The 27,543-nt window shown below is 29.4% G+C and overlaps 2 protein-coding genes across 2 annotated transcripts; one reads left to right on the top strand and one right to left on the bottom strand.

Moving 5' to 3' along the window:
- The first annotated feature begins 5,302 nt into the window (after window positions 1-5,302).
- Window positions 5,303-8,701, top strand: LOC114177347 (serine carboxypeptidase-like 31). The gene is made up of 10 exons (XM_028062645.2): window positions 5,303-5,636; window positions 5,965-6,072; window positions 6,342-6,437; window positions 6,603-6,695; window positions 6,778-6,860; window positions 7,172-7,459; window positions 7,623-7,753; window positions 7,879-7,974; window positions 8,198-8,303; window positions 8,397-8,701. Exons 1-10 carry the CDS (start codon window positions 5,354-5,356, stop codon window positions 8,541-8,543), a joined length of 1,431 nt encoding a protein of 476 aa, XP_027918446.1. The 5' UTR covers window positions 5,303-5,353; the 3' UTR covers window positions 8,544-8,701.
- Window positions 8,702-8,831: 130 nt separating this feature from the next.
- Window positions 8,832-18,755, bottom strand: TPS04 (terpene synthase 04). The gene is made up of 12 exons (XM_028065094.2): window positions 18,426-18,755; window positions 18,155-18,347; window positions 17,587-17,807; window positions 17,360-17,483; window positions 14,972-15,090; window positions 14,620-14,846; window positions 13,417-13,532; window positions 13,244-13,342; window positions 12,936-13,154; window positions 9,846-9,978; window positions 9,498-9,743; window positions 8,832-9,404 (listed from the first exon to the last, which is right to left on the bottom strand). Exons 1-12 carry the CDS (start codon window positions 18,739-18,741, stop codon window positions 8,877-8,879), a joined length of 2,541 nt encoding a protein of 846 aa, XP_027920895.2. The 5' UTR covers window positions 18,742-18,755; the 3' UTR covers window positions 8,832-8,876.
- Window positions 18,756-27,543: the final 8,788 nt, after the last annotated feature.

Here is a 27,543-nt window from a genome sequence, read left to right as displayed (position 1 = left end):
ATTCTTATATGTTTTTTTTTAATCTAAGAACGATTCTAAGGTTCTCCGATAGTATTTAGAGGACGTACCTCCAATGTTTTGAAATCATTGATTTAGTGATATAAAAATTGGTGGTTCAAGTTTTGAAATTAACTTCTTTGATTCATGATGATGAGTTTGGAAAAAAATTATTAAGCTTTATTGAAGAGGGAAAAACGAGTGTCGCAGATATTAATTTAAACTGAAATGGAAGCGCGGAATTGAGGGGTCGTAGGAGAAGAATATTACAAATTTAACCTTCTGCTTTTAACTAATGTGTTTTTCTTCCTTTTTTATTATGATGACATGCATGCATAGATTCCTTGAAAACACTAAACAAATTCACGAGGCTCAACTCAACAATAGAGATTCCTATGCATGCATTGACCATTGCTATGGTAACTGAAGATATGAATTCACCATTAACATAGTTGAGTAATATGGTGCATTTGAAACTGTTGGTTCTTGGTTTCTAAAGTTCTGACTGTGAGTCATACAAAATTGGTGTGGTGCGTGAAGATCGGGTGAGGCTTGTGGTTTGAATCAAAGCTGTATTGTTGAGGTAAGAATGGGCCGAGAGTGTGGCGAGGGAAATGATTAATGGCAAAACGAGGAAATCGATTCTAAACCTATAAAATTTATTTTTTATTTTATATAATTTTATTATATAAAATTATTATTCTCTGTTATTCCCTTGGTCGGTCGGTCAAACTAAAACCTTGATCAGTCAGTCAGACATTAATTAAGATAAAACAAGTCAGTAATCAAAATTAAAAAGCAATTGGGTCATGATTAAGGAGCCCTAATCACATGCGCACACCGAAAAATATAAATAGGGCCCAATGTAGGTTGGTGAGAATCTTTAATTCGCATTTATTACAACAGTTACAATTATCTACCTATCGGTTTTAACTAACTTAAGCATCAAAGCCTTTTAGATAGATACACTGATCGCCCGCCTGACCGATCGAGGAAGAAAGAAGATTGTGTGAAACGGAAGATAAGACGAACCATTTGAGGAGAACAAAGTAAAGATAAAAAGAGTAATTTTAATATTGATTATAGGTGTTTAGTCCCTACACCTGAAACATAAAGTATCATCTATGTGATTTTTAAATATATTTTTTTGTCCCATCTTTGTTTATAGTTTTCCATTTTGTTTTATGAACTCTCAATTTCATCCTATACCAACATATGTTTTTGAAGAAAATGAAAAGAAAAGGAAGTGAGAGGTTTTGTGTGAGATGGGTCCAAAACACAAAGTTATTGTGTGATAAGGATAGAAATGATAGATGAACAGACACTGCTAAAAACACGTTTGGGTTGTGTGTAAAGTCCAACATCACACTCAGCAATGGTACTAAAAAGTGTTGCCATGCTACAACAGAATAGTTTCAGCTACCAAAATTCTCAAGAAGCGTGGAATTAAATAGTTGAGCTTTGTGCTATATCCACAACCCTCTATACTATACCCTATTAACTCCTCTACCTATATGCCTATAACATTTTTTTACTTCTGTTTTACACACACCATGCATTCACCTATGTATATACTTTTTTTCGGGATATGTTGGTTCGGATGATAGAGGAAAAGAAAATTAGTGATTTTGTTGGACAAAAGAGTGAAAAAGAAAGAAGATAAAAGAAACTATTGACCCACAATAAAGTTTTTCCTGAAAAAAGGAAAAAAGAACAGCATGGGATGGAAGGACGCTGAAACCGCACCACCACTGCGTGTACGATAATGTATTTTTGTCATGCCAGAACAGAATTAGAAAAAAGTTGAGAAAATATATGATTTCTATACATAACTTTTAATTAAAAAAATTAATAATTTCTTTATTTCTGTTATATGAGAAATTATGAAGGGAAATACCATTAAAGTAATGTACTCTGAGTCTTGATAAAGTGTATATGAGTAGGTGGCATACGAATACGTGTCAGGTTTTAGGTGAAGGTAAATGGGCAGAAAGCAATTTTTCTGGAAATATTTAAAAATTCCTTTGAGCTTTGGAACGATTGCATTTATATGCAAAAATAATAATAATAATAATGATAGTCCCTGAGTGGTGCTGAATCGATGAAGGTGTAAAATAATATTAAAATGTGGATTTAGTATTGGAATAGGTGGATATGTATTGGCCAATTATCCATAAATGCTTAAGTTGAAGTTATGTGTGGCAAATTCTTTGTTGTCTTTTTATGGTAGGTTTGGTTAATGTTGATATAACTCATTTCATTAGTATACCTAAAAGACATAATTTGCCCACTTAGCTCAGGATTGAGGTAAGAATCAATACCACTACGTAACATTATTCTTAATGTCTCACATTAGATCAACTTACCAAACTACCTTTGCTTTTCTTCCATTTTCAGCATTAATTAAGCATCACGTTGCTTCATTTTCAGCATTAATTAGGCTTGTTATTTTTGTAATTCTCAACATTCTACTCGAAAACCCTAAAAGTGTTACACATTCGAAATGAAGAGCTATAGTTGAATTTGAAAAGGCGAAATAGAAGAAATAATGAATTAATTAAAGATGATATATGCATCCCATTATTGAAGTTAATAAAGTTGGAATCCAAGTCATTGTTCAACAACCAAGTTGATATTATTTCCCCCATTTCTGAGAGCACTTAGGTTTTTCCCCAAGTTCAAGAGTCATAACGCACAAGGTTCGCCACAAAAACCCAACACCTTTCAACCTTGTCATCATCACATTCTCGAAATATGTTTACTGAGAAACCACCATTTTCGAATATATATCCCTACGTTATTATTGCTTACATATATTTATTATGAATCACATAAAACATTAATACTATGTAATCAATGAAGGAAAAAAATAATGAAAATATACTCTAACCAGCAAGAATATGTTCATTGGTCATGTACTGTGATCTTGTGTAGTCTTTTCAACAAGACTCATCACAATTCTCAGAATCAGAGAATAAAAACGATTGCTTTTTCGTTAAAATTACAGGGTTTTCTTCTGGGTGTAATGGATAGAGTTGATGTTATTCACTTTCCTAGGATAAAGATTATCATAAAACCAATTTAGGAAAAAGGAGTTTCAAGGTGGAAACCAATGCATGCCTAATTATACCTATCTAATATTCGGACTAATTACAAATTAATACAAATAATAATACCAGGGACAACATTATTTAGTTTTATGTTTTTATCATAAAAAAGTTAATAATTTATTTTCTAAATATCTCATAAGATTGATACTATCTATATTTAATTAATGAAACCAGTTAGATGTGGTTTTTAAATATAGGATTCATGGATGTGGAAACGATAAAAGGTCACTTCTAAGAACCCATATCTGCAACATTACCTATTCCTTGATATAAAATATTGCCAGTGTTATTCTTCAGCAATTGCGTCATTGACTTCAGTTGTGTAAAGGGATTTTCCCAGCACCACAAATTAAAAAAAAAAAAAAAACTATTTTCCCACTACCATTAAATCTATACATTATTTCTCCAAATATCTCTCTATCTTTATTTATTTGTTTATTTAACATCATTTCATATACATATACTCTTATATCCATATTTTATTTGTGTACAGAGTCGGTAAATTTTTAAAAAATAAATTATTTTTATTTTGGAAATAATTTTGAAACCATGGTAGGTAGTTAGGGAAATAATTATTTATGTTGTAGTTCGTTGGAAAAAAAGTCTTCTAAAGTAACAAGTAGAAAAACATATATGAGAGAATATGTATGCACGCGTAAAAAGAGAAGAAGGTGAAATTGCACCTAAATAATAAATAAATAAAAGGTGAAAAATTTTACATCCATATAAATATACGTATTCATGTCGGCATATATATATATATATATATATATATATATATATATATATATATATATATATATATATATATATATATATATATATATATATATATATATATATATTCAGGTGAGTACAAAGTAAAATATTATGTTGGAGTTCTTTATGTATAAATATTTTAAGATATAACTGATTTTTTTTATAGAAAATACATATTTTATTAAAAAGTTTATATTTCATTGAAATTTTTAATAATAAATATAATAATATATGTATTTGAAAATGTAACTAGTATTTTTCTCCAAACAAATCATAAGTTTTGTACGATAAAGATTAATATTGAATGCATATATTCTTTATTAGCATACATAGATGAATGCTTTGTCATCAAAACTATATTTAAGATTGATTGAATAGGTTAACAAACTATTTTAAATTATATCAGGTGTAGAATACTTCTTTGTCCTTTTGCCCCTCTTTTTAAGAACTTTTTCCATAGATATATATCGAATAAAATTTCTTCTATAAGCTTGTGTGTACATCCATTGGTATAAATTAAAGCATTAAACAAACGGCTAAAGGTATAAATTTGAAATATTATTGCTACGCTATTTTATTTTTCATATTTATTTAATTAGTTGAATAAAAGTTTTACATTTTTCGGACAGAAATTATTATTAATAAATAAATCTAATTAACATAGCACTAGTTTTGACTAATTATCTTTTCTTATTTTGGTGTCATTTCTTTATACAATTTAGGCAATTATAATATAAAAGGAGAAGGACTAATAGTTATTATGGTCAAAATTGGAACCAATTACAAATAGATTCTCATTCGCTAATATCGATCATGCTTGTCCATTCTTATTTGCTATTCTTACATGACGGAATCATTTTTGCAAGCAATTAAAGTATATAGATTTTGGAAACCATTTGATAGATTGATTAAAGAATAAAAATAAGAATAAAACTAAGAAGGAAATATGACTGGTTATTAAGTTTTCTTTTGCTGAAACTACAGGTGGGACTGTTTTTACTTCTACAGAAAAAGTGAGACCTATTAATTCCAATACATGACATACGTATCGAATATATTTGGATGGATAAGAACAAACAATCATATCATATTTTTTTAACGATCAATCCTATCATTTATATAAATTGGTTTCCTTCTAAGCTTTATTTTAAGACAGAAGTGACAATTTTTATTAATCACCAATGGAAAGTTAGAAGCATACATATATGTGTTAAAATAATACAATAGCATATCACATATTGGTTGTTCCACTCACTCTTGTTCCATGCATGAATATGATCTAGAAGCTACTCAAAATCCATGAGAGACGTCATATATAGCATCTTAATCCAACAAGAAGCAAAAAGGAGACTGAGATAAAGATGTTGCCAGGTAGGTATTGAAAATTTCTCCTTCATCACTCATTATAAATACACATGCAACTCTCTTTCTCCTCCAACAAATCTTATTCAAAATAATTTCTCTCACTCTCTTCTGCTGCTCATAACATGACTACTTTACACACCTTTCTGCTTTTACTTTTCCTATCTTATAAACCTGCTCTTTCATTTTCTTCTAGACATAGTCAATATTGGGGTGGTGGCAGGATTTTGAGCTCTGCTTATAATGCTGATCTTGTCACTAACCTACCTGGCCAACCCAAGGTGAATTTCCAGCACTATGCTGGATATGTCACAGTCAATGAAACCAATGGAAGAGCACTCTTTTACTGGTTCTATGAGGCCATCACCAACCCAGAAGAGAAACCATTGGTGCTTTGGCTTAATGGAGGTAAAACCAGATAATATAGTTATTAGTTAATGTTTGTGTTTTAATTTGCTGTGTGGAACATTCCAATCTATCATCAAACATGTCACAAGGTCATACTATGAAACTACATATGTCACATCTGTGACATTTTTGGATCACTTGAGTCATTTGCATGTTTAAGGAGAAAGCCATGTCCTTATCAATATGGATTTTTAATTTGTTTAGTTTGAGTGGATAGTATTATAGGTGGCAGCTAATGAGAGAGAGTTTACGGCACTTGTGGTTTTGATTTGGTGTTTGTTGTTGCTTATGTTCTCTGCTTAGGTGACAACATGATTTTATGCTACAGGTCCTGGGTGCTCTTCTGTGGGATACGGAGCAACACAGGAGATTGGTCCATTTTTAGTGGACACTGATGGCCATGGCCTCAAATTTAATAACTTCTCATGGAATAGAGGTATGATGATGATGACCACTACTAAATACACACACTTTCTGCCACAACCTCACTTTCTTTTCAGACCATGTTCTATAACATTATAAAATTTTGATGGTGAACCACAGCTAGAGCTCCATTATTGGTCCCCTCAATATATATAATTATTAATTGATTAATTTTTATTTCTGTTTTTTATCACATTATTCATTAGTATAGAGTATGTTATAGCAAATAAACTTTATCTTATTATTTGGTGGTAAGAAATGATTGTATCTGTGATGTTGCAGAAGCCAACATGTTATTCCTGGAATCTCCTGTTGGAGTTGGCTTTTCATACTCAAATACAAGCCGTGACTATGACCAATTGGGAGATGATTTAACAGGTCATTACTTATCTTATAATGTTGCTGCTGCATAATGAGCAGCAACCACTATATAATATGCCATTTTCTTGAGTATGTGGGTCACATTTTCTATAGTTTGAAACTTAATCATAAAAAGCAGATCTCTGACAAATTCGTCTCTTCTCTTTCTATTATTTGTGACAGCGAACGATGCTTACTCTTTTCTCCACAACTGGTTCCAAAAGTTTCCATCATACAGAACGAGGGCGTTTTACATAGCAGGAGAGAGTTATGCAGGTATTGAAACTGAAACACCTTTTTCTGCATAACTCATTTTTTGGTCAATTATTGTAATGAAATTAATCATTGATATTTTCAGGAAAGTATGTACCAGAGCTGGCTGAACACATCCATGATAGGAACAAGGACCCCTCTCTCTATATTGATCTCAAGGGTATTCTGGTATGGTCCTACATAAATTAAAAGTCAAAACAAATTGCTGATAAAAATCATGGCACAACGAATCTTCCTTTACTAAAATTATTTTCCCATCTAGTCTAGCATTTCTATATTTTAGTTCAACATCAGGAATTCAAAATAGGCCTCTTATCCACATCATTTTCCACTTTCAATAGCTGAGATATTTGTAAGGAAAATTCTTCACTTTTCATCTTTTGCAATTGAACTTTGAAGTATCAGCATAACTGAGATGTCTGAGATGTCAAATTTCATGGTGATGTCTCACGTGAACTTATTTGGAAATTATTTTGCAGTTGGGTAACCCTGAAACATCTGATGCTGAGGACTGGATGGGGCTGGTTGATTATGCTTGGAGCCATGCTGTGATATCTGATGAAACTCATAAAATAATAAAAACAAGTTGTGACTTTAACAGCACCGATCCATGGCGTAACGAAGATTGTAGTGAAGCTGTGGATGAAGTACTCAGACAATACAATGAAATTGATATCTACAGTCTCTACACCTCTGTCTGCTTTGCCAGCACAGCACGTTCAGACGATCAATCCATGCAAACTTCCATGAAGCTAACATCTAAAATGGTGCGTCAACAAAGTATCTTACACTGTACTATAAATTTATTTTTGTGAGTAATTTGAAATCATTAATTTAAACAAAGCAAATATATATATATATATATATATATATATATATATATTTATATAAGTGTTCTGACACACTAACCTGTTTATTTTGTTTGACTAGATGCCTAGGATGTTGGGTGGCTATGATCCATGCCTTGATGACTATGCTAAAGCTTTTTATAATAAACCAGATGTTCAGAAGGCTCTTCATGCCAGTGATGGTCAGAATCTAAAGAATTGGACCATTTGCAAGTAACTTTTTAACCCTTTTCTGTCATCACAGTATTAGAAATGCACTAATCCAAAAATATATATAGAATCTTTTATATGTTCATGTATTTATCTTTTGCTAAATGATTTTTAATTATCAAATGTAGCAACAAGATATTCAATGACTGGGCAGATTCAAAGCCATCTGTTATTCCAATTTACAAGAAGCTTATTTCAGCAGGACTTAGGATTTGGGTTTACAGGTAAAATTTGAAAATATATATATATATATATATATATATATATATATATATATATATATATATATATATATATATATATATATATATATATATATATATATATATATATATATATATATATATATATATATATATATATGAGTCTCAGTATTCATGGAATTGTGGTTGCTACTGCATTTTTTGGTAGCTTCTTTTCATCATGTTGTGTTGTTGAATGTTTCAGTGGAGACACAGATGGTAGAGTACCAGTGTTGTCCACAAGATACAGTTTAAGCTCTCTTTCCTTGTCTGTCACTAAATCATGGAGGCCTTGGTACCATGAAAATGAGGTAATTAAATCATGAAAGGAAATAAGCTTAATCTTTTTACAGAAAAAATTTATGTTACTTATGTTTTTAATGTTGTGTTTTGATTTGGAACAGGTTAGTGGATGGTTTGAAGAATACGAGGGGCTTACATTTGCAACGTTTCGAGGAGCTGGACATGCAGTTCCCTGTTTTAAACCAAGCAATTCACTTGCGTTCTTCACTTCCTTTCTCAATGGAGAATCACCACCTTCTACAAAATAAGAAATCTGTATAATAATCATATTGGGTGTTCTTTGTTGTGACCCCATATGAAGATTTTGCTCTTACATTAGCATTAGCTAATACCTACCTATCATATTGTTAAAATGCGAAGTAACCCTGCAAATGTAATGAATAAAAGAGTTTTGCTCCCTTTTTCACCATTGAGCCGTAATCCATTAAAAAAAATGTAAAGAAATATATTATTGTACATATTGAATTTAAGTCATATTGAATTATTGTACATATTTCATTGTAACAGTCCAAACATCACAATTCGATCGTGACTCGACTCACTTGTCTTTTATCACAAGACAATTAATGTCACATGATCCATTACGGGACAATTGATGTCACAAACAACAACGGTATATAGGGTTTTGGATCGACAGATATCATTCCATAACCATTTCTTAAAACAGGTAGAGAAATTGCTTGATGCAGGCCAAAGCTTGTACAAGTATTAATGTGTTTAAAGGAGCGACCGAACCGTAGCTTCTGCGTAGTTGAACCTTTAATTTTTGGCACTGAATAACGCTGAGAGAGATCAATGTTGGAGGGTTTTGTGTTTCTCCGAAGAGGAAGATAGAAAGCATTGCTAATATCCTGAAGCAGTTGTGTATCAGAGTCAAAAGCATTACTAGAGTTGTAGAACATCTGAAAAACTTTCAAGCATGTCAAATGCAGCATCTTGCAAGGCTTGGGCAAATTACTTTCTCCATCAACCAGAACATGCTGGAGAAACTCTTTCGTCATTTCATCCATGATCTCTCTCCCCTCAGCAATTGAATCTTCCATTTTAAGATTAGGGTTCATCATCAATCTGAGCTGAAGAAAGTTCCACTTTCCCTCTTCTGTCTCCCTCTGTCACATGCATACACATGAAATAGGACTTAGTTTTTGATAGCAACTGTTAAGTACATTTTTTTTATCATTGATTATTAATTAACTAACCACCTTATAGGACTGTATATCATTTAATATACGACATATAAGCATTAGTAGTTTAGTGATGGTTTGATATTGAGGTGGTCTGAGATTGTTGTCTGCAAAACTGGGATTCAGAAAACATGAAGCTGGAAGAATCATGGTGTGTATGGCAATAGACAGCATGCCATTCTTCAGATACTCATCAATTGTTGGTGTCTGTCCCTTCTTGTTCCACTTTGCTTCCTCGAGCCACGAAAGGAAAGTTTCACACCACTTAACAAAAGTAACACACACTCTCATGTTAATTAATTACTGACAGTAGGTTAAAAAAGTAATTTAATACACTAATTAAACTCTTAAGCTTAGAATGATTACTAGATCTTGTAGTCCACTCTTTATATCATGAATCCCTCCTTGTTCGAGATATTTTGTGGCAGTTTCACTCACGAGATTATCCAGAGCATTGAATATGACTTTGCCGTGGCCATTTAAGCCCCTAGAATCCCACCTGTGACAGAGTGAAATTATCGAAAATGTTCATGTTTTAAACGAGGAAAAATATTTTTTAATAATTAAATTTTGACAATTTTTCTCACAACTTGAAGAGTATTTTTAAGTGATTTTTTATTTTTTTATTTTCTCATTTTTCTATATTTCAATATCACTTAGAAAATGTTACTTCAGATCATACACTACAAGAAAATGTGTCATTAGTAACCAATTTTAGTGATCAAAAGTTGTTAGTCACTATAATAACTAATTTAGATACCAATTTACAAAGTAAAAAATTATTGGTTACTGAAATAATTACTATTATGAATAAGAAATTATAATTGGTTACTAAATTGGTTTTTAAAATTAGCTATCATGGTTTTGGTTACCAAAGAAAATTGATCACTAAATATTAGTTACTTAGGTTTTGGCTACCAAAATGACTTAGTTACTAAATTGGTCTCTAATTAATTAGTGACCAATTATAATTTTTTATTTATAATAGTGACTATTTTAGTAACCAATAATTTTTAATTTTATAAATTAGTATCTAAATTAGTTATTATAGTGACTAACAACTATTGATCACTAAAATTGGTTATTAATGAGACATTTTCTTGTGATGATAAGGAAAAGTTGTTAGAATATCATTGTCCTCTCATCAGACCCAAGAATTTAAAAAGTTAATTTTTTAACAATTATATTATGACAACTTTATTTTACAACCCTGAAGCAAATCATAAGATACAGTTGTCTTTAGTTGTTAAAATATCATTCTCCAAGAATTAATTTTTCACCAATTTCATATTACCTCTCATTACCTTTCACTCTCATTTTTTTTTTCTTTAGAAATACAAAAGTTAAATTTTGTGAAAACTATTTTATTCTTAACAAATTATCAAATGGAGTCAGAAGAAACTTTTTTTTTTCATGTTTTAAAATAGTTCTCTATGTGATCCAATAAATCATGAGTCAAAAATCATTCTTTTAATATAACTTATAACTTCAAATCTTAAGAAAAATAGATTTGTTGATCTTTATCCTTATATATTTCTTACCATACTTATAATATATTCCTCAAAATCTTTCTCACTAAAAAGGATTTGAAATTATTTGTAAAATTGAAGAACTCTTGTAAAAAAAAAATTTGATAAGTTAATGAATGTTGTGAATTATAAATGCAACTTATTGATGATACACAGTTTACATATAAAAAGATTGTTGAAAAAAGCTCACGGTTTTACTGTCTCAAAAGTTGGAATTTAAGGTCTACGCAGATGAAAAACCGTCTGATTTAAGAATTCTCACAATTGCAGAACTAATGAGGTTTCAACGAGAAAAAATAATGAGGTTATTATAACAGTTTATTTAATGAAAAACTCAATGGAAGTTCTTAAAACCCACAATTTGTGCAATTATTACTTTCTTCTCTTTACCAAAGAACCAACCATACTGTGCAAAAAAGTAAAGGTGTTTTTCACTGCAATTTGAAAAATAAACTTGGTCACCAGGAAAAACACCGTAGATTAAAGAAAAACAACATGAAAAATGATTGATGATAATTATTTTTTATCAACAAGAACAATATAGTAATAAAAACGATAGGTTGCCCCTATCCATATAAAAAAATAAATTAAGAATTAAAGTTAATAATTTGGAATATTTACTTATAACATCATAATTGATTGAGTATTTGACTATATTGATAATTGTTGCACCAATTACGTGCTTTTCATTTTCTCTCTATAGTGACAAATCCATAAACAGTGGAGTAAGAAAATGATGAAGCTGTGTAAGTTGAAGGAAAATAAAAAAAACTTTTAGATCAAACTAGAATGAAATGATAATTGTCATATCGAGTATCTTCACAAATATTTAGAATATTATTTTTATTTTTTGAAAATTTTGAACAATTGAATTAGTTAAAAACGGGTTATAAACAAATATATAAAATTAATATTATTTTTTGTTCATAAAAATAATTTTAATTAAAAAATATTTTAAAAATTCAAATACTAAAATTAGTTAGAGTGTAAGAACTTGAAAAAGAAAACAAGATATAACTATTCAAATTCTAATTAATATTTCAAACACTGTCTACACAAAAAAAAAAAAAAAATTTCATGACGAAGAGAAAAATCTCATGCATATAAAATATATACAATATAAATCATGAAAGAGAATATAAAAAAATATATCCTAATTTTCATATGTAAATTTTTACTTTCATAATATTGAATTTTATATTTTAATATTTATTAAAATTAAATGACGTACATATGAAAATTTGGAGGGTGGCGTCCTATAATATCAGTTCCATTCTGGTATTTTAAAAATAGATAAATATATGTTTTAAGTATCTCCTAAATGCCAAGAAGTGAATCTAAAGTCATTTTCAAAGAAAAAAATGTTAGGTTTTTTATGTAAGGACACACCAAAGTTTTGACATTGACTCAAGACATGTAAGAGACCAAACATCAACTTTAATTTGAAACTTTAAAAAGTAGTTTTACCGGTCTTTCTATTTACTTTTTATCAAAAATTATCTATAATAGAACACACTTTCCAGAATTGAAAGACTTTTGATATACTTTTGACATAAATATAACCCTTATGATTCTTCACCTACTTCATATAATTTGTCTAAGCCATCACCAAAATATCTATGACTCTCATACCACAATTTGGTTTTCAATGGAAAAAAATAAAATGTCAATGACTCTCATACCACAATTTGGTTTTCAATCGTGTTAATGTCAATTTAGTAGATACTAATTAAAAAAATATTAAAAATAAATAAGATTACATCAACTAATAATCTAACACTAATTAAAATAAATGCTAAAAATAAATAAGTTAGCATCGATTTAAAAAATATATATATATATATATATATATATATATATATATATATATATATATATATATATAAGTATAGAAACGTGTATTTTATAACAATATGCATATATATACCTTCTAACAGCGTTGGTGAAATGTTTCAAGTCCCTGAGTGAGCCTTGTGTGTCAAAGAAATCATCTGCAATTGTGATGAGTATAGCAGTCTTTGCCACTAGGCTTCTTACGTAACTCTGATTTCGATAGTTAGTGGAAGAAGCAGCTATAGCATAGTAGCAATACGTTGTTTTCTCTCGACCAAATCCCATGTTTCTTAGACCATAATCTTTCACCCATCTGTTACAGTTATCATTGTAATTTCGTAATTCAGAGGTAGGCATGAGTAAGAGATACAGAAGCAAATGCTGTGTTAGGATCATTCAAACCTCGTCAACTCTTTTAATTCATGTCTGAAAGTTGATTGCTTCAACTCGTAATTCTGCCTCGCAAGTTCTAGGAGATCTTCGTTCTGAAAGTGTGAAATCCTACATCGGAAAATTGTCAAAAGCTATAGGAAAAGTTTTTTATGAAATGAAACAATTTGGTTTAAAAAATGTACCTAACATGTGAGGTTTTTCCTTTCCATAGAACATCCGTGTCATTGTTTTCTATCCACGTCCTATGTTTTAAATGATCCGTTTCGGCCAGCCAATGAGTATTTAATTCGTGTTGAACCTGCACAAGAAGGACTGTGTAAATGTTTTAAGAATAATAATATTTTGACAAAGTTTGGTATGACAAACTTTTGACAAACAATTATTTTTGTAAAAAAAAAGTCCTAAAATTTTATCATTTTATTTTTGTAACTTTTATATAAAAATAATAAAAAATTATTCTATTTAGCGATTTTGTCAAAAATTTATTTGTTAAAGTTTCATTTCCCATGTTTTAATGGAAACTGTATACGAGAGTTACAAAGATCATCGGACAAAGAAGAAAATATGAATTTTTTCTTCTTCCTTTATTTCAGCCTAAGATAGTTATATGTTCAAAAATCAATTTAAAAATGTCCTTTTCAATTCCATTATTTTAAGTATTTAAAAAAAATACCGACAACATCTAATTATGAAGTTAATTTTAATCTTAACTTAATCCCACAAAATCGATCTGTAAGGTGAGGTTTGCACTCACTTATATACTGTGAAATCAAGTTATCTCTAGTCCATGTCGGCTTCCAACACACACCGAGTTACATCTGGTGCGTAGGACAGGACTGGACATTAATGGGTGGTCTCAGAGCGACCTGATAACGAGTGGAATAACATACCCAACAAACAACAAATTTTTCGATAACGGTTGACACAATAAGTTAAACAAATAGCAAATCTCGTTATGATAGACTTTAACCCATTGCTGTCATACCATATTAAGGAGTGAACTTTAAGCCTAACTTAACTCTATTCTATTGCTGATTTTAACAAAGTTGTTGATGTAAATGTTTAATTATAGTTATATATGATTAAATAGGAAATGATTAAATACGTGTTTAGTCTCTTAACTTTTAATGAAATTGGAATTAGTTCTTTTTAAAATTTTGGATCAATTTAATTCTCCAACTTTAGAAGGGTAAACAACACAAATATTATCATGAAATACATTTAAAATATTAAATAAACTAAACAAAATCTAATTAAAAAACTAAATTCACATATTTTTAAACATGAAAGACTTGAATGGATGGAAAGTTTCAAAGTAGAATTAATTTAACCCAAATAAGAAAAAAAATGAAGAAAGGAGGGTGCAGAGGGTCCGGTGGGCATACCATTTGTTGGAATTGGGAGAAAATGGTGTGAGGTTCACCATTTTTAGTTAGCAAGCATTTGTGAAGCAGATCTGTGGTGAAAGATTTGACGTCTTGAAGTTCATTTTCCCCACAGAAAATAAGATTTGAGGCTCTGTACATTGAAAATATTGTAGTTGACAAGTGTTCCGGTTCCTTTTGAATACGTGCTCTAATTTCTTCGTCATCTAAAAACCAACCAAAGCTCACTGCATTTTGTTTTGGAATTTTATGATCATAAAATTGTATAATGAATAACAAAATGTTATTTAGTAGTTTTGGCTCTAAAATTGAAGATTTGGAGTAAAATAGTTAATTGCAAAGGATGACATACATGAGGGTGATACATTGTATCCATGAATCCTTAGGAGGTGAAATGCCAGAGAGTCTTTGTGAAGCTGAGCTTCAACCATATTGGTCGGTTTTACCCACCATTCTTCTTCCACATAGTTCCTATATATATCATACAAAATATCCATAGTTGATCATGTGTATGCACAAATATACATAGTTTGATCATGTATTATTGTAGTAAGCACAAAAATACAATATGAACTTATGCTCTTATACATCTTACTAAATAAACTTTGTTAAATTCAACTTCAGATATCAATATTTTTAAGTATTTACTGAGATGGAGTGAATGGATAATTTCAGATGCAGTGTCCATAAGTTGTTCAAAGGGGTGGAAAACAGAAACAGAAGCTGAAGTGAAAGTGGTGAGTGGAAGTCCATGGCTTGGTCCATGAGGTGAAATTTATGGCAAGAGATAAAGATGATTTGAATTACTCCTATGAAAGTTTTTATTTATTTTTTGACGTAACTAACTTAACGTGGATCAATTAACTTTCTTTTCTTTTAAAAGAATCAATTATTCACACTAAATCATGCAATATTGAATAATAAAAAATAATTAATATATTTTTATTTTTTCTGAATTTGTGTGTTTTTATTCGTTACAGACAAACCGTCTATCTAAGTTTAATTCTTTATACACAGCATAATTAGTAGAACTAACTATCAAACTAAAAAAATCAATTAACTTTATTGTAAAAGAACGTTTCTAAATTAAATTAATTATAGGGATAATTTCTATTCTAACATTTACGATGGTACATTGTAAATTTCTAATAAACTCGTTACCAAAGAGGAGTTAGAATTTGTTAGGGTGTAGATATGTATTCAAATGGATATTTTATATTCACCGATCAAAATATCCATTAACAACTTAAAATGATATTATTTCAATCATATTTATTTAATTTTTAATTTAAAACTTAATATGTGTTATTATATCATTAAAGTAGGTTGTTGGATGAGTGTACTTATTTGAAAGGTATCCTTAATATGTTTGGTGACGTGTAGTGATCAAAATAAAAATTTGTACCCGTCCATATTAATGGCTATGTTTACGGATAAAATTTTTGATGAATCTAAATAAATATTTTTAATGAATATTTATAGATAATGTGTATAGCTAAATCGACACATATTTGTTATTCATTAATAAATATTATTACATTTTATTTTTTAAAATTCAAGTGATGATTGTTAGTAATTATAGAAGAGTAGTTTAAAATTTAATTTTATATATTCTTATTTTTTTTATACTTACTACTACTAGCGAACACACAGGCGCTGTCTCTATCCGCATTTTTTAATTTTTATAATATCAATAATATTTATTTTTAAAACATATATAATAAATTTTAAAATAGTTATTAAATAAAATAATTATTTAAAAAATTTTTTTAGAATAACGGTCAAAATAAAAAAAATTAAAAAAAAAACGGTTAAAGAAAAAATAATTATAAAATAATTAATTTTTAAAATAATAATTAAGGATAAAATTGAAAAATGAAAAGTGGACCCAAAAAGAGGAATCTCCTTTATATATTGTTATAGATTATATAGGAGATATTTTATGATAAATTAATTTTTTAAAATTTATAATTTGAAACAATCCATCTAAATTTTTTTTTTTAAATATCAAACTTATTTAGATTATTTTATTAAGTAATTTGATTTAAATTATTCTTAAAAATTACTTTTTTTTTTCAATCCAAATTTATATTTTAAAGGTTTAGTTTTAAATAATTTTATTTAAAATTTGAAAAAATATAAGAATATTTATGTGTATTCATGAGTAAATGTGATATACAAAAATTATATAATACTTTTTTTACGAATACACAAAACAATTTTTTCAAACAATCTGAGTAACCAATAGTCACTAATACTCAACCTCACACATCACATTGTCATCCTATATATACTTATACTTGTTATAAACCTTTGTGTAGAATTGAATTTAATCTTGTATGTGTAAATGAATAATTATATATATATATATATATATATATATATATATATATATATATATATATATATATATATATATATATATATATATATATATATTACCTGTTCGTTTAAAAAGGTGATCTCTTAATTGCCAGTGACTTGAATTTCGAGAAAAAAAAATGTAGTTTCATGCAAATTAAATAAGCAAGTTCTGTGACATAGTAATGATATACTTTGGACACCCATAATTTTTAAACTCCTATGTAGCATCAATAACTTTTTTTCCTTGTATTTATCTTTTTATAAATCACATCATGTAGCCTATAAAATTTATTTATCTTTACCTGATTTTAGCATTTTGGTTGCTTATGTATTATTTTTCAACATTCAAATAACTTTCATTATCTATAGTCTTTACCTGTAGATTTTTGCCAAAATTTCTTCAATCTCTTTATCAAAGTGCTCACCCAACCCTAGTCTTTGTAACTGGTTTATCATGCAGAGCTTTATAAGGTCTTCATCCATGGGATATGTTTGTGGAACTGTAGCAATGTGAAATTTTCAAAACACGTAAAGAGAAAAAAAAAATGCGAAGCTAATTTGATATATAATGTTAAAGAGGACAAAATAAAGGACGAAAGAAACCTCCATTAGGGCATCTCTGAATTAGAGATTCTAAATAGGCCAGACAGTGAATATTCCCGGTAGCCATGAATGCTTTTGCAGTAGCAGATGGTGATTGGAACAGTGAACCATCACCTCTCAGATTGCTACAGATATCTTCTTCACTTACTTCATACCAAGGTGCCAAAGCTTCAAGATACGATAAAAGTGGTAAGAAGCCCTGCTTACCCACAAGTTCCTCCCTGTTCGTTTTAAGTACACACTATAATTACAAAAATAATATCTTATAAATCCAGCCAAAGAAATTTCAAGCCAAGTTGAGTTAAGGTTAAAGAAATTTTTTTATCATTATCGTTGAATTTATCGTTTTATCTTTTATCGAGTCATTATCACTTCTTAATATTTAATTTCATGTTCGAAATATATATACCTCGATGTAAACGAATTAGTTAAAGATTTCACATCGATTAAAAATAAAATTATTTTATAATATATAAATAAATACAAATTTCTTTTGAAATTAAGTTATTATTAAAATCTACTTCTTAAAAAATAACAAAAACTTGAAAGGCATATGTATTAGGTATACTTATGAAGGAGCTTTTGTTGATGGAGAAAGATACTTGAGATTGTCACTCTCACTGTGTCTGGTAACACAATTTCAATTCCAGCACACTCCGAAAGTCGAAGCATTGCAGGAAAAACAATTATAAACCAACGAGGGCAACAGTTTTCGATATCCTTGAGCAGCTTCTCAGTGTTTGCTTCAATGAAGGACAGCCCTAGAGATTGAAAAAAACCAATGATTATAAAAGCACAAAAACATAACTGAAGAAGCATAAAAGTAATTAACATAGCACCTCTTTGTATGAGTGATGCAGCGGTGTTCCAGTTTTTGAGTGCAAGCATGGAAGCAAGGGTTGCTGGAAGCGTTTCCAGTGAGGGTTTGTGAGAGGCATCACAGTCTCCCCAGAAGCCTTGTTGATTTTGGTTGTTGATGAGCCATTGCAAACAGTTTTTGAACAAGGGTTTGGAAGGATCGTGGGGATCTGCTATCATTGCTAACCATGCAGTATCGTATGCCGACGGCCATATATAAGTGTAGGGATCAACATTTGATGACAATATTATTGCCTTCATTTTTTCTACGAGGGAGCATGATGATGCAGACTCCATGTTTTTAGGACATAAACAAGAACAGAACGTAGTTGGATTCTGAATCTTTAACTTGTAGAGGGACCGTGCTATTTATATGGAGAATTAGATTATCAATTTCAATTTTTTAACTCTCATCTTTAATTTTTTACTTGATATAATATAAGTTATAATTTAAAAAAAAATTAAAAATTAAAAATTAAAAAATAGAAAAAATATATTATTTGATATCATTTGATTTGATAATCATTTAACAATTTATATAAAAGTTAATTTTTATATTTAAAAATAAATAAATAATATTAAGAAGTAGTATTAAATAATAATAATAAATTAGTGTCAAAAATACCAATGTCCAAAATAGAATCATATTATCATTACCTTATTTATATATATATACAATTGCTACAATTTCAGACGTGCACGTAACATGTACGCATGCTACGTGGGGTATTCCTCAATGAATTAATCACGACAATTGAAATTGCTTTTTCCATAGTAGATCATTCAGGTATTATACAGTGATAATACTTGTACATTTCAACTTTTATTTTTTCGTACATCCCGATATACTTTCACAGAATTATAATTTTATTATAACATTATTACTAAAAATTTTCATACTTCCTAAGATTTTTTTACAAATTTATTAAAAACATTTATACAAAAATATTTTTTATTATTATTTTTTTTAATTTTAATTTCATGAATAACTATTTTTTACAAAATTATAATTCTTTTTGCAAGCGAAAATCGGAATAACATGATCATTATTATAGCTAATCATTGGTACCATTTTTATCCATTTAGGTAAAATTATGTATCTAGGTTACTTTGAAGGTTAATTTACAAAATTGGATCAGTTGACTAAAATATTACACAAGATAAATGAAATCATGATGAACGACACAGTGAAGTCGTTAGGAGTGATACCATCTTCTTTTAAAATTTTTATAAAACATAAAACGTTATAAATGGTAACGACTTCCGCAGTAGAAGTCGTTAGGATTATATCCGATTTCGAATATATCCGATTTCGAGTAAAACCGTATTGGATCTAACGGTTTTGGTTTTTATAATTTTTCAATTACATTTAAGTTTTTTTATTACATAGACAATTTTGGTTTGTAGTTGTTGGCAGAATTATATATTATATTATTACAGTTTCTTTTAGGAAAAAACTAACAAATTAATACTTTTTTTTTATTTTGATAAAATATTTATGCAAATTTCTAATAAAAAAATATAATAATTTCTTTTAGCATGACCATTTCTACCTAATAGCAAAATAAGTCGTTATTGATTTGTTATATTAATTATTTTATTTTTAATATATTCCTAAGTTGATTAAATTTTAATTATTTCTAAAGTATTCTATAAATAATAAAATGTGCAATATTTTTTATAAAATTAGAAATAGCAAGATGATACATTCAATTAGATAATGAAAAATTACAATCAGGATGTGAAATTCATCCTATACGAAAATCTAAAATTAGAGTTAGAAAAAACAAATGACGATATGGACAATTTCCCCTGTGATATCCTTCATTTCTGTAATATGAACATTTAGTCCCTTTATTTGGATCGGGCTGATCCATTTCATTATGGATACGATTAGTTGTAGGTCTTCCTGGTGCCTTATGGCACGTGTGTGGGTCTTGAATGAAATTAGGTTCGGTGTATGTAGACCAATAATCTTTGTTCTTAACCAGATGAAATTGGAGTTCATATGCCTTGTTGATTGTGTTGAGGCTATAAATAGGATGAATGTATGTGGTCAGTTCTAAATGGGAGAAATAGCATACAACTATTACGTGTTGACAAGGTAGCCCAGAGAGCTTGAAAATGACCATGGACGGCTATTACGTATTAATTTTTGTTGTGTTTTTTTAATTAATTTTCTAACGTTTTTTAGGAAAAAAATACGCCTGCAAATTAAAAAAAGCTTAAACATTAAAAAAAATTAAAATAATATCAGTATTACATTTTTTAGTTTAAAACTCAAACAATATAATACTCCAAAACATATTATTTTAGTAAAACGTGCCAACTAAATTATTTTTTGAATGCTAATAAACATAAAATATAAAATTGTATGTAGTATTATTTAATGAATTTACCCTGTAATAAAAGAAGTGAAAATATAAAAAAATTTTGAAAAACCTAAACCGTTAGGAACCAAAACGGTTTCACGTGAAGCCGGTTTCTTTTTTAACGACTTCCATTATTGATGTAGTTACCATTCCTAACGTTTTTTGCATTTTTAAATTTTTAAAAGAAAACAGTGTCACTCCTAACGACTTCACCTTATGTGTCGTTACCCATCATGACGACTTCACCAATCTCATGTAATATTTTAGTCAACTGACCCGGATTTGTAAATTAACTTTCAAAGTGACCCCGATGTGTAATTTTGCCATGATTTTAAGATGGCGACGCCGGAGGATAATAGTGGAGCTTTGTTTGCCTTCTGTCCTTTTTTAGACAATTTGGTTTTGGACTTATTTAGATTAAAGGTTAATTATGTTTTTCATCCCTGTACTAACATGCTAAATTGGAAATCGTCCCTCTGTCAAAGTTTATATAAAAATGATTCTTTTACTTTTATAATGAGTGAAAAGTATCCTCCATTTTAAACGGTGTTAAATATTTAATGACTTGGCAAACGACGTAGATGACGTGGCAATTTTTTACTTCAAAAGCTATTACTGCAATTAAAATATTTAAAATCTAATTACTTGATTTTTTTAATTTACCGTTTTAAAGTAAATACTTTTAAATATTACGTTTTAAAGTTATTAACTTTTTAGGTAAACTAAATACTTTTAAATATTACGTTTTAAAGTTATTAACTTTTTAGGTAAACCCTCGTGAGTGGAAAAAAAATGCAAAGAGTCTCGTGAGTGGAAAAAAAATGCGAAAGGGTCTCTGAGTGCTGTGATGATGGTGTGCCATTGAGAGTGGTTTGTGAGTGTTGTGACGATGGTGTGCCATTAAGAGAGGAAAATCAGGTGCGCAGTCTACGAATTTTGATCAAGAACCCAATAGGGTTTTCGTGTACTGCAACAGTGCGACGAGTGCGAGAGTGAATCCTAGGGTTTTCGTCCGCGACAGTGAAGGTATGGTTTATAAGTTCTTGATTTTGATTTTTGATTTTTGATTTTGATTTTCGTCCGCATATGATTTCATTGTTTTGAAACACATTGTAATTTGGGGTTATCTTTTTGAATCAGTGTTAGAAATTGAATGAAATGGGGGAAAGTAGGTTCAATTTAACAATTCACCACATGGGGAAATTTGTGAGGGCGAAAAAGAAGTTGGTTTACGTGGGTGGGTAGAAACATAGGATACATAATGTTGATCCTGATATGTGGTGAAGCTGTGAATATAGTCAAGGAATTTAAATATGTTGGTGAATTCAAGTTATGGTGGAAGCCCAGTAAGGGAAGCATAAATAGAGATTTGAAACTTCTTGTGTTGGACAAGGATGCCATGGAGTTATCCACTTATGCAGAGCAAAGTAGAGATGAAGTAGATATTTATGTGGAGCATACAATTATTGAAACACAAAATGTTGAGATTGTGAAGTTAATTGAAGGTTGTCCAAGTAGTGAGGCTAAATGTGAGGGTACTAATAAGGATGTTGGTGCTGAATTTCATGGAGAGGATGGAGTTGGTAATGAAGGTCAGCAGCATAATGGAGAAGTTGGTGAGGGTCATGAAAGAATACATTGTGGTTTAATTTACATGTGTATTGTTCGATTAATTGAATTCAGCAGATCATAATGTAGTAATGTAATGGGTACTAAATCAACTCAATTTTCCAACGTTAAAGTGAAGAACAAGGTGAAACTGATTGACAAAAAACAGAACTTAAACACTGATGCAAGGGTCTGATACATAGTCAAATACAATGGCAGCAAGCTATCAAAACAAAAACTTTGTCAGTTAACTGAACAATTGCTCTTTAAACACATAATTACACCAAACATTAATGTCAAAATCCAAGCCACAACGAAAATATAAAATTGTATCTTCCCTGCTGTCATCTCTGTCTCTAATTTCAACTTCAACTTGGTATTTTTCCTAATCAGTTGTATCACATATTTGTCGTTAACGACAACTAATTCATCATCTTCTTCCTCTATTTCTGGTTTGTCTTCCATCATACTTTCTTCACCATCATGAACCCATTCAAAGTACTTACAGTTATCATCACTCTACACTTAAAACAAAAACACATTAACAAAACCAATCATAAATTATTTCTCTAACAAAAACAGAATTAAAATAACTTACTCTCCAGCTCCTACATCTCCAAAAAAATATTCCTTTGTTCTTCGTCGTGTTTGCTTGCAGAAACACTACTCTTTCCCCACAACCACATAATTTGCCTCTTAGACCCGAGAACGAACTTGATGCACCAACACTCTTCGTTCCAGAACTTCTGCGAATGTATGCAGAGCTCTCGCCATGGGATTTCATCACCAACAACCTGTCTTTAACAAAATAAAATGAACTTTACCCTATTCATTACTTACGAACCCTACACGAACTCCAAATCGAAACCACTTACCCGTTCTTCAACAAAACCACACTCCAAGTTCAGATCGACTTTCGCAGATGATTTTCGACGTTGCTCTACGGCCTGAAACTGGTGCGAGCCTTTCCTAGTGCAGATCGATCAATGGTGCGAGCCTTCCTGGTGTGAGCCTTCAACGAAACCACAATCCTAGAATGTCTCCCAACGGTAAATTAAAAAAATCAAGTAATTAGATTTTAAATATTTTAATTGCAATAACAACTGTTGAAGTAAAAAATTGCCACATCATCTACGTCGTTTGCCAAGTCATTAAATATTTAACACCGTTTGAAATGGAGGATACTTTTTACTCATTATAAAAGTAAAAGGATCATTGTTATATAAACTTTGACAGATGGACGATTTTCAATTTAGCATGTTAGTACAGGGATGAAAAATATATTTATCCCTTAGATTAATTTCTTCATAAATACTTTTAATAAGAAAAATCAGAATTAATATATTTTTTTAATAAATTAAAAGTACCTTATAAAAATGTACTTTTACAAAATTTAAATGAAAAGGTATTTACATATTAACTTAAAACAAATTATTTTATTGTATGGAAAAAATTATTATTTTTTTAAAAAGTATTTCTACAAATGTTTATCCAAATACCTTTATTGAGTATTACTTATCTTAATTTCGTTGCATCAAATTTTGTCTAATTTTTTATCCATTAAGGTATAATCGAGTAAATTGAATTAATCGGTAGTGTTATCAAATATCAAAAAGATTAATTGTAATAACATGAGATGTCGTCAAATAATGTGAATTAACTGGAATAGAAAAAAATGGAATATGTTCTAAAAACACATGACGTAAGACATACAATTTTTGGTTAACCGATCAAAGTAATGATGTCCCTTTTGATCAAGACCATGTATCCCTAAAAGACACAAATAACACTTGGCTAATAATTTAATACTTTCAACATGTGATTTTAGAACAAAACAGGTAAATCCAAAAACACGCAAATGAGAGTAATCATGTGTATGACCATACAATTTTTCAAAATGAGACAAACTAAAAATATGTGAAGTCGGATCTGATTCACAACATGAGTTGTTGTAAGAATAACTTCATTCCAGAAGACACTTGGAACATCAACATATAACAAGAATGATTTGGCAGTCTCAACAAGATGATGATGTTCTCTTTGAGCAACATCATTTTGTTAAGAAGTGACAGTGCAAGAGGTTTGATATATAGTTCCGTTAGAGGCAAGTAAAGTGGTAAAATCATTAGACTTCACTCCCAAGTCACAACGAAAGGTTTTTATGGTAGCAGAGTGTTGGGTCTTTACAAGAGTGTTAAAATTTTGAAAATTGTGAGATAATCAGACCAGCGTTTCATAAGATAGATCCAAGTGAAACGAGTAAAATCATCAATGAAAGAGACATAATATCTAGAACCTCCTTTGGTTGGATACAGAAGAAGGTCCTCGCACATCTGAATGCACAAGATCAAAAGAAGCAAGAGAAGAAGAAATATTTTTATTAAAAGGTAAAGCGAAAATTTTTTCCAGTTTACAACCACTACAATAAGAAATATCATGACTGTTCAAAGTACCCAAGACTCATGTAGACGCTAAAAACTTTAAACGAGATGCAGAAACATGACCAAACAAGAATGTCACCAATGAAAAGGTAAAGAAGAAGACAAACGAAACAAAGATAAATTCACACTAGAGGTTGTAACTATTGACTCCTTGAAGTACTAATTCAAGACATAGAGTCCACCTTGCCTACGACATCTCCCAATCACTTTCTGAGATGTGTGATCCTATACAAAACATTCAAATGGAGAGAAATATACATTATATACATGATCATAGACTTACCCAATAGAAGCAAGATTCATAGCAAGACTAGGTACTAGTGGAGCTTGTGGTAGAGTCTGTGGTTCAGTCTTTTATGGTACAACCTGTTGTGATACAATATGTTGTTCAATCACAACCCGAACTAGTGGTGGATAATCATGAAAATAGCTTCTAAATGGACTAATATGCTTGATGAGAGGAAAGATTCTAATACTCAAGAAAATGATGAGTCCATTCAAATTACAAGAAAACCTAGTAGAGATAGGCCAAAGAAAGTTAATACTAAATCCTCTAAAGCAAACATTTCTAAAAATTAAAGGTTTTTTTTTTTTGGAATATAAGATTATTGACTAATGATACATTTTTTAATGTGTTAAGGGATTTTCCTTTCTACTATAGTATGGAGTTCAAAGCGTGAAATAATTTTCATGAAGAAAATCATAGATTTTTTTTTCATACTAAGTTCTTTTTTTTTCAATAAGTACGATGTAATTATATTATGAATTTTGTTTGGTCTCCAATTTTCATACTTATTTGAAAATCGAATGATGTGATCTCATTTCACATTGATTACCTAATCTATAAAATTGTAATGAATTTAAATGGATGTGTTGGTGAGAAGAACATTGGGTCGGTTGTTGAGGCGATATACATTCATAAGGGACATGTAACGCGGTTGTTGTTGACATTAGTGTTACTAAAAACAAAAGCCTTGTTACCCACACTTAACTAACCCAAAATTGTTCTTTTGTATTAACTTTTGGTCCATGGAATATTTGTTGTATTCACCAAAACTAAAAATTTATATTGTTTTCGGATTAAAATATTATATTTAGTAATAGTAATTTAAATAAAATGAATAAAATTATTTTTGAGATCCCTTGTACCTGGGCTAGCTATTTATAAAAAATCTCAATTTAAATACGCTGAATTAAACTATAGATGTTAAAATATATACAATGTGTCAGAACCTTGAGATATGGGTTTTAATATTTTTTTATTTTATAGATTTTATTTTTCATGTAGTTTAATTTTTGTTAAAAAGTATGAACGTAATTCTTTTACTAAATTGGTAGTAACACTATTTCTAATTGAGTAAGTAATACAAGACAATCAAGTGTTGATGGTACACTGGATAATATTGTCACATTTTAACCCATAAATAACATAACAGTAAAGGGTTATAATCCAATCAGACGATGTCGCCTGTCATTTACTTATCATATTGGAAGTAATTAGGAATTTTCAACAAAATCCATATTGATATATGCAGATAAAACATGCGACATGTTAAAAATAGATATTATAAATGAATATTTGTAAGTAATGGGTATGACTATTTTTAATATTTGTATGTTAACGGAGCGTGTATGAATATCATAGTATTTGTACCCGTAGATGTCCGTACTCGTTATACTATAATTTAAATTAAAAAATAAAAAATATGATTAAAATATTAACATATTGATTTTGAATGAGTTATTTTTTAGTTAAATATGTTTTTGTTCTCTCAAGTTTCAGTAAAATTTGGAATTAGTCCTTGTTCAAAACTTTTGACTAATTTAATCATTTATCTTTACAAATAGGTGGATTTAGTTCTTCTAACAAAATTTGGTTAAGTTTATTCGACATTTCAAACACGTTTTACGATAATATTTAAGTTAACATTAATGTGTCAAACGGTGTAAAAAATTTAAATACTATCATGAAATGCGCTTGAAACGTCAGATAAACTTAACAAAATTTGGTTAAAATGACTAAATTCACGCATTTCAAAAGATGAAGGACTAAATTAGTCAAAAAATTTTAAAATGGACTAATTCCAAATTTTATTTAAACTTGAGGAACCAAAAACATATTTAACCCGTTATTTTTTTATCAATTAGTTTTAAAAAAATCATTTATTTGTAAACTGACATTCAACACTATTTAAATGTATTATTTGAACTTTGTTTACAATTTATTATATTTTATTTGAATTTATGATTAAAATATGTTGTTAAATATTTATTTATTTTTTTTAAATATCTGTGATCCGTGAATATCCGTGGATATTAAAAAATTATGCAGATATCTGCATAATGGATATCTGACAGATATAAATACTAGTACGGAACAAAAATATTTATCTAGCGAGTAAGATACGGAAATCTACTACCCGTACTCGCCCCATTAACATCCCTAAATGTGACTTGATATATTCCCATCATATACTTTTGTCCTTTGCTACGATAATTAATTTTTAATATCGCTCCAACCTTTTATTGCCACAGTCTTACAAGCCATGCAAGAAATGAAAAATCTCAATTGGAACTAGAGAATGTTTACTTTATTTAAGTTGAAAATTTGATTTTCAAGATAAAATAACTGAACATTTTTTTTTCAATCTAATTTAATTAACATGCTTAAGTGGGTC

This window comes from Vigna unguiculata, chromosome 3, assembly GCF_037176805.1.
Source record: "Vigna unguiculata cultivar grain cowpea cultivar isolate G323 ecotype 2 chromosome 3, ASM3717680v1, whole genome shotgun sequence".
Lineage (NCBI taxonomy): Eukaryota > Viridiplantae > Streptophyta > Magnoliopsida > Fabales > Fabaceae > Vigna > Vigna unguiculata.
The sequence above is the reverse complement of the archived record's forward strand: the minus strand, read 5'-3'. Positions and strand labels throughout refer to the sequence as shown.

Coding starts and splice junctions, on each gene's coding strand:
- LOC114177347 (XM_028062645.2), top strand. CDS start 5,354: ATGACTACTTTACACACCTTTCTGCTTTTACTTTTCCTATCTTATAAA. Junction 5,637..5,964: donor GGTGCTTTGGCTTAATGGAG/GTAAAACCAGAT, acceptor TTTATGCTACAG/GTCCTGGGTGCTCTTCTGTG. Junction 6,696..6,777: donor AGCAGGAGAGAGTTATGCAG/GTATTGAAACTG, acceptor TGATATTTTCAG/GAAAGTATGTACCAGAGCTG.
- TPS04 (XM_028065094.2), bottom strand. CDS start 18,741: ATGGAGTCTGCATCATCATGCTCCCTCGTAGAAAAAATGAAGGCAATA. Junction 14,847..14,971: donor ATACAATGTATCACCCTCAT/GTATGTCATCCT, acceptor AACAAAATGCAG/TGAGCTTTGGTTGGTTTTTA. Junction 13,533..14,619: donor TCTCCCAATTCCAACAAATG/GTATGCCCACCG, acceptor CTTCTTGTGCAG/GTTCAACACGAATTAAATAC.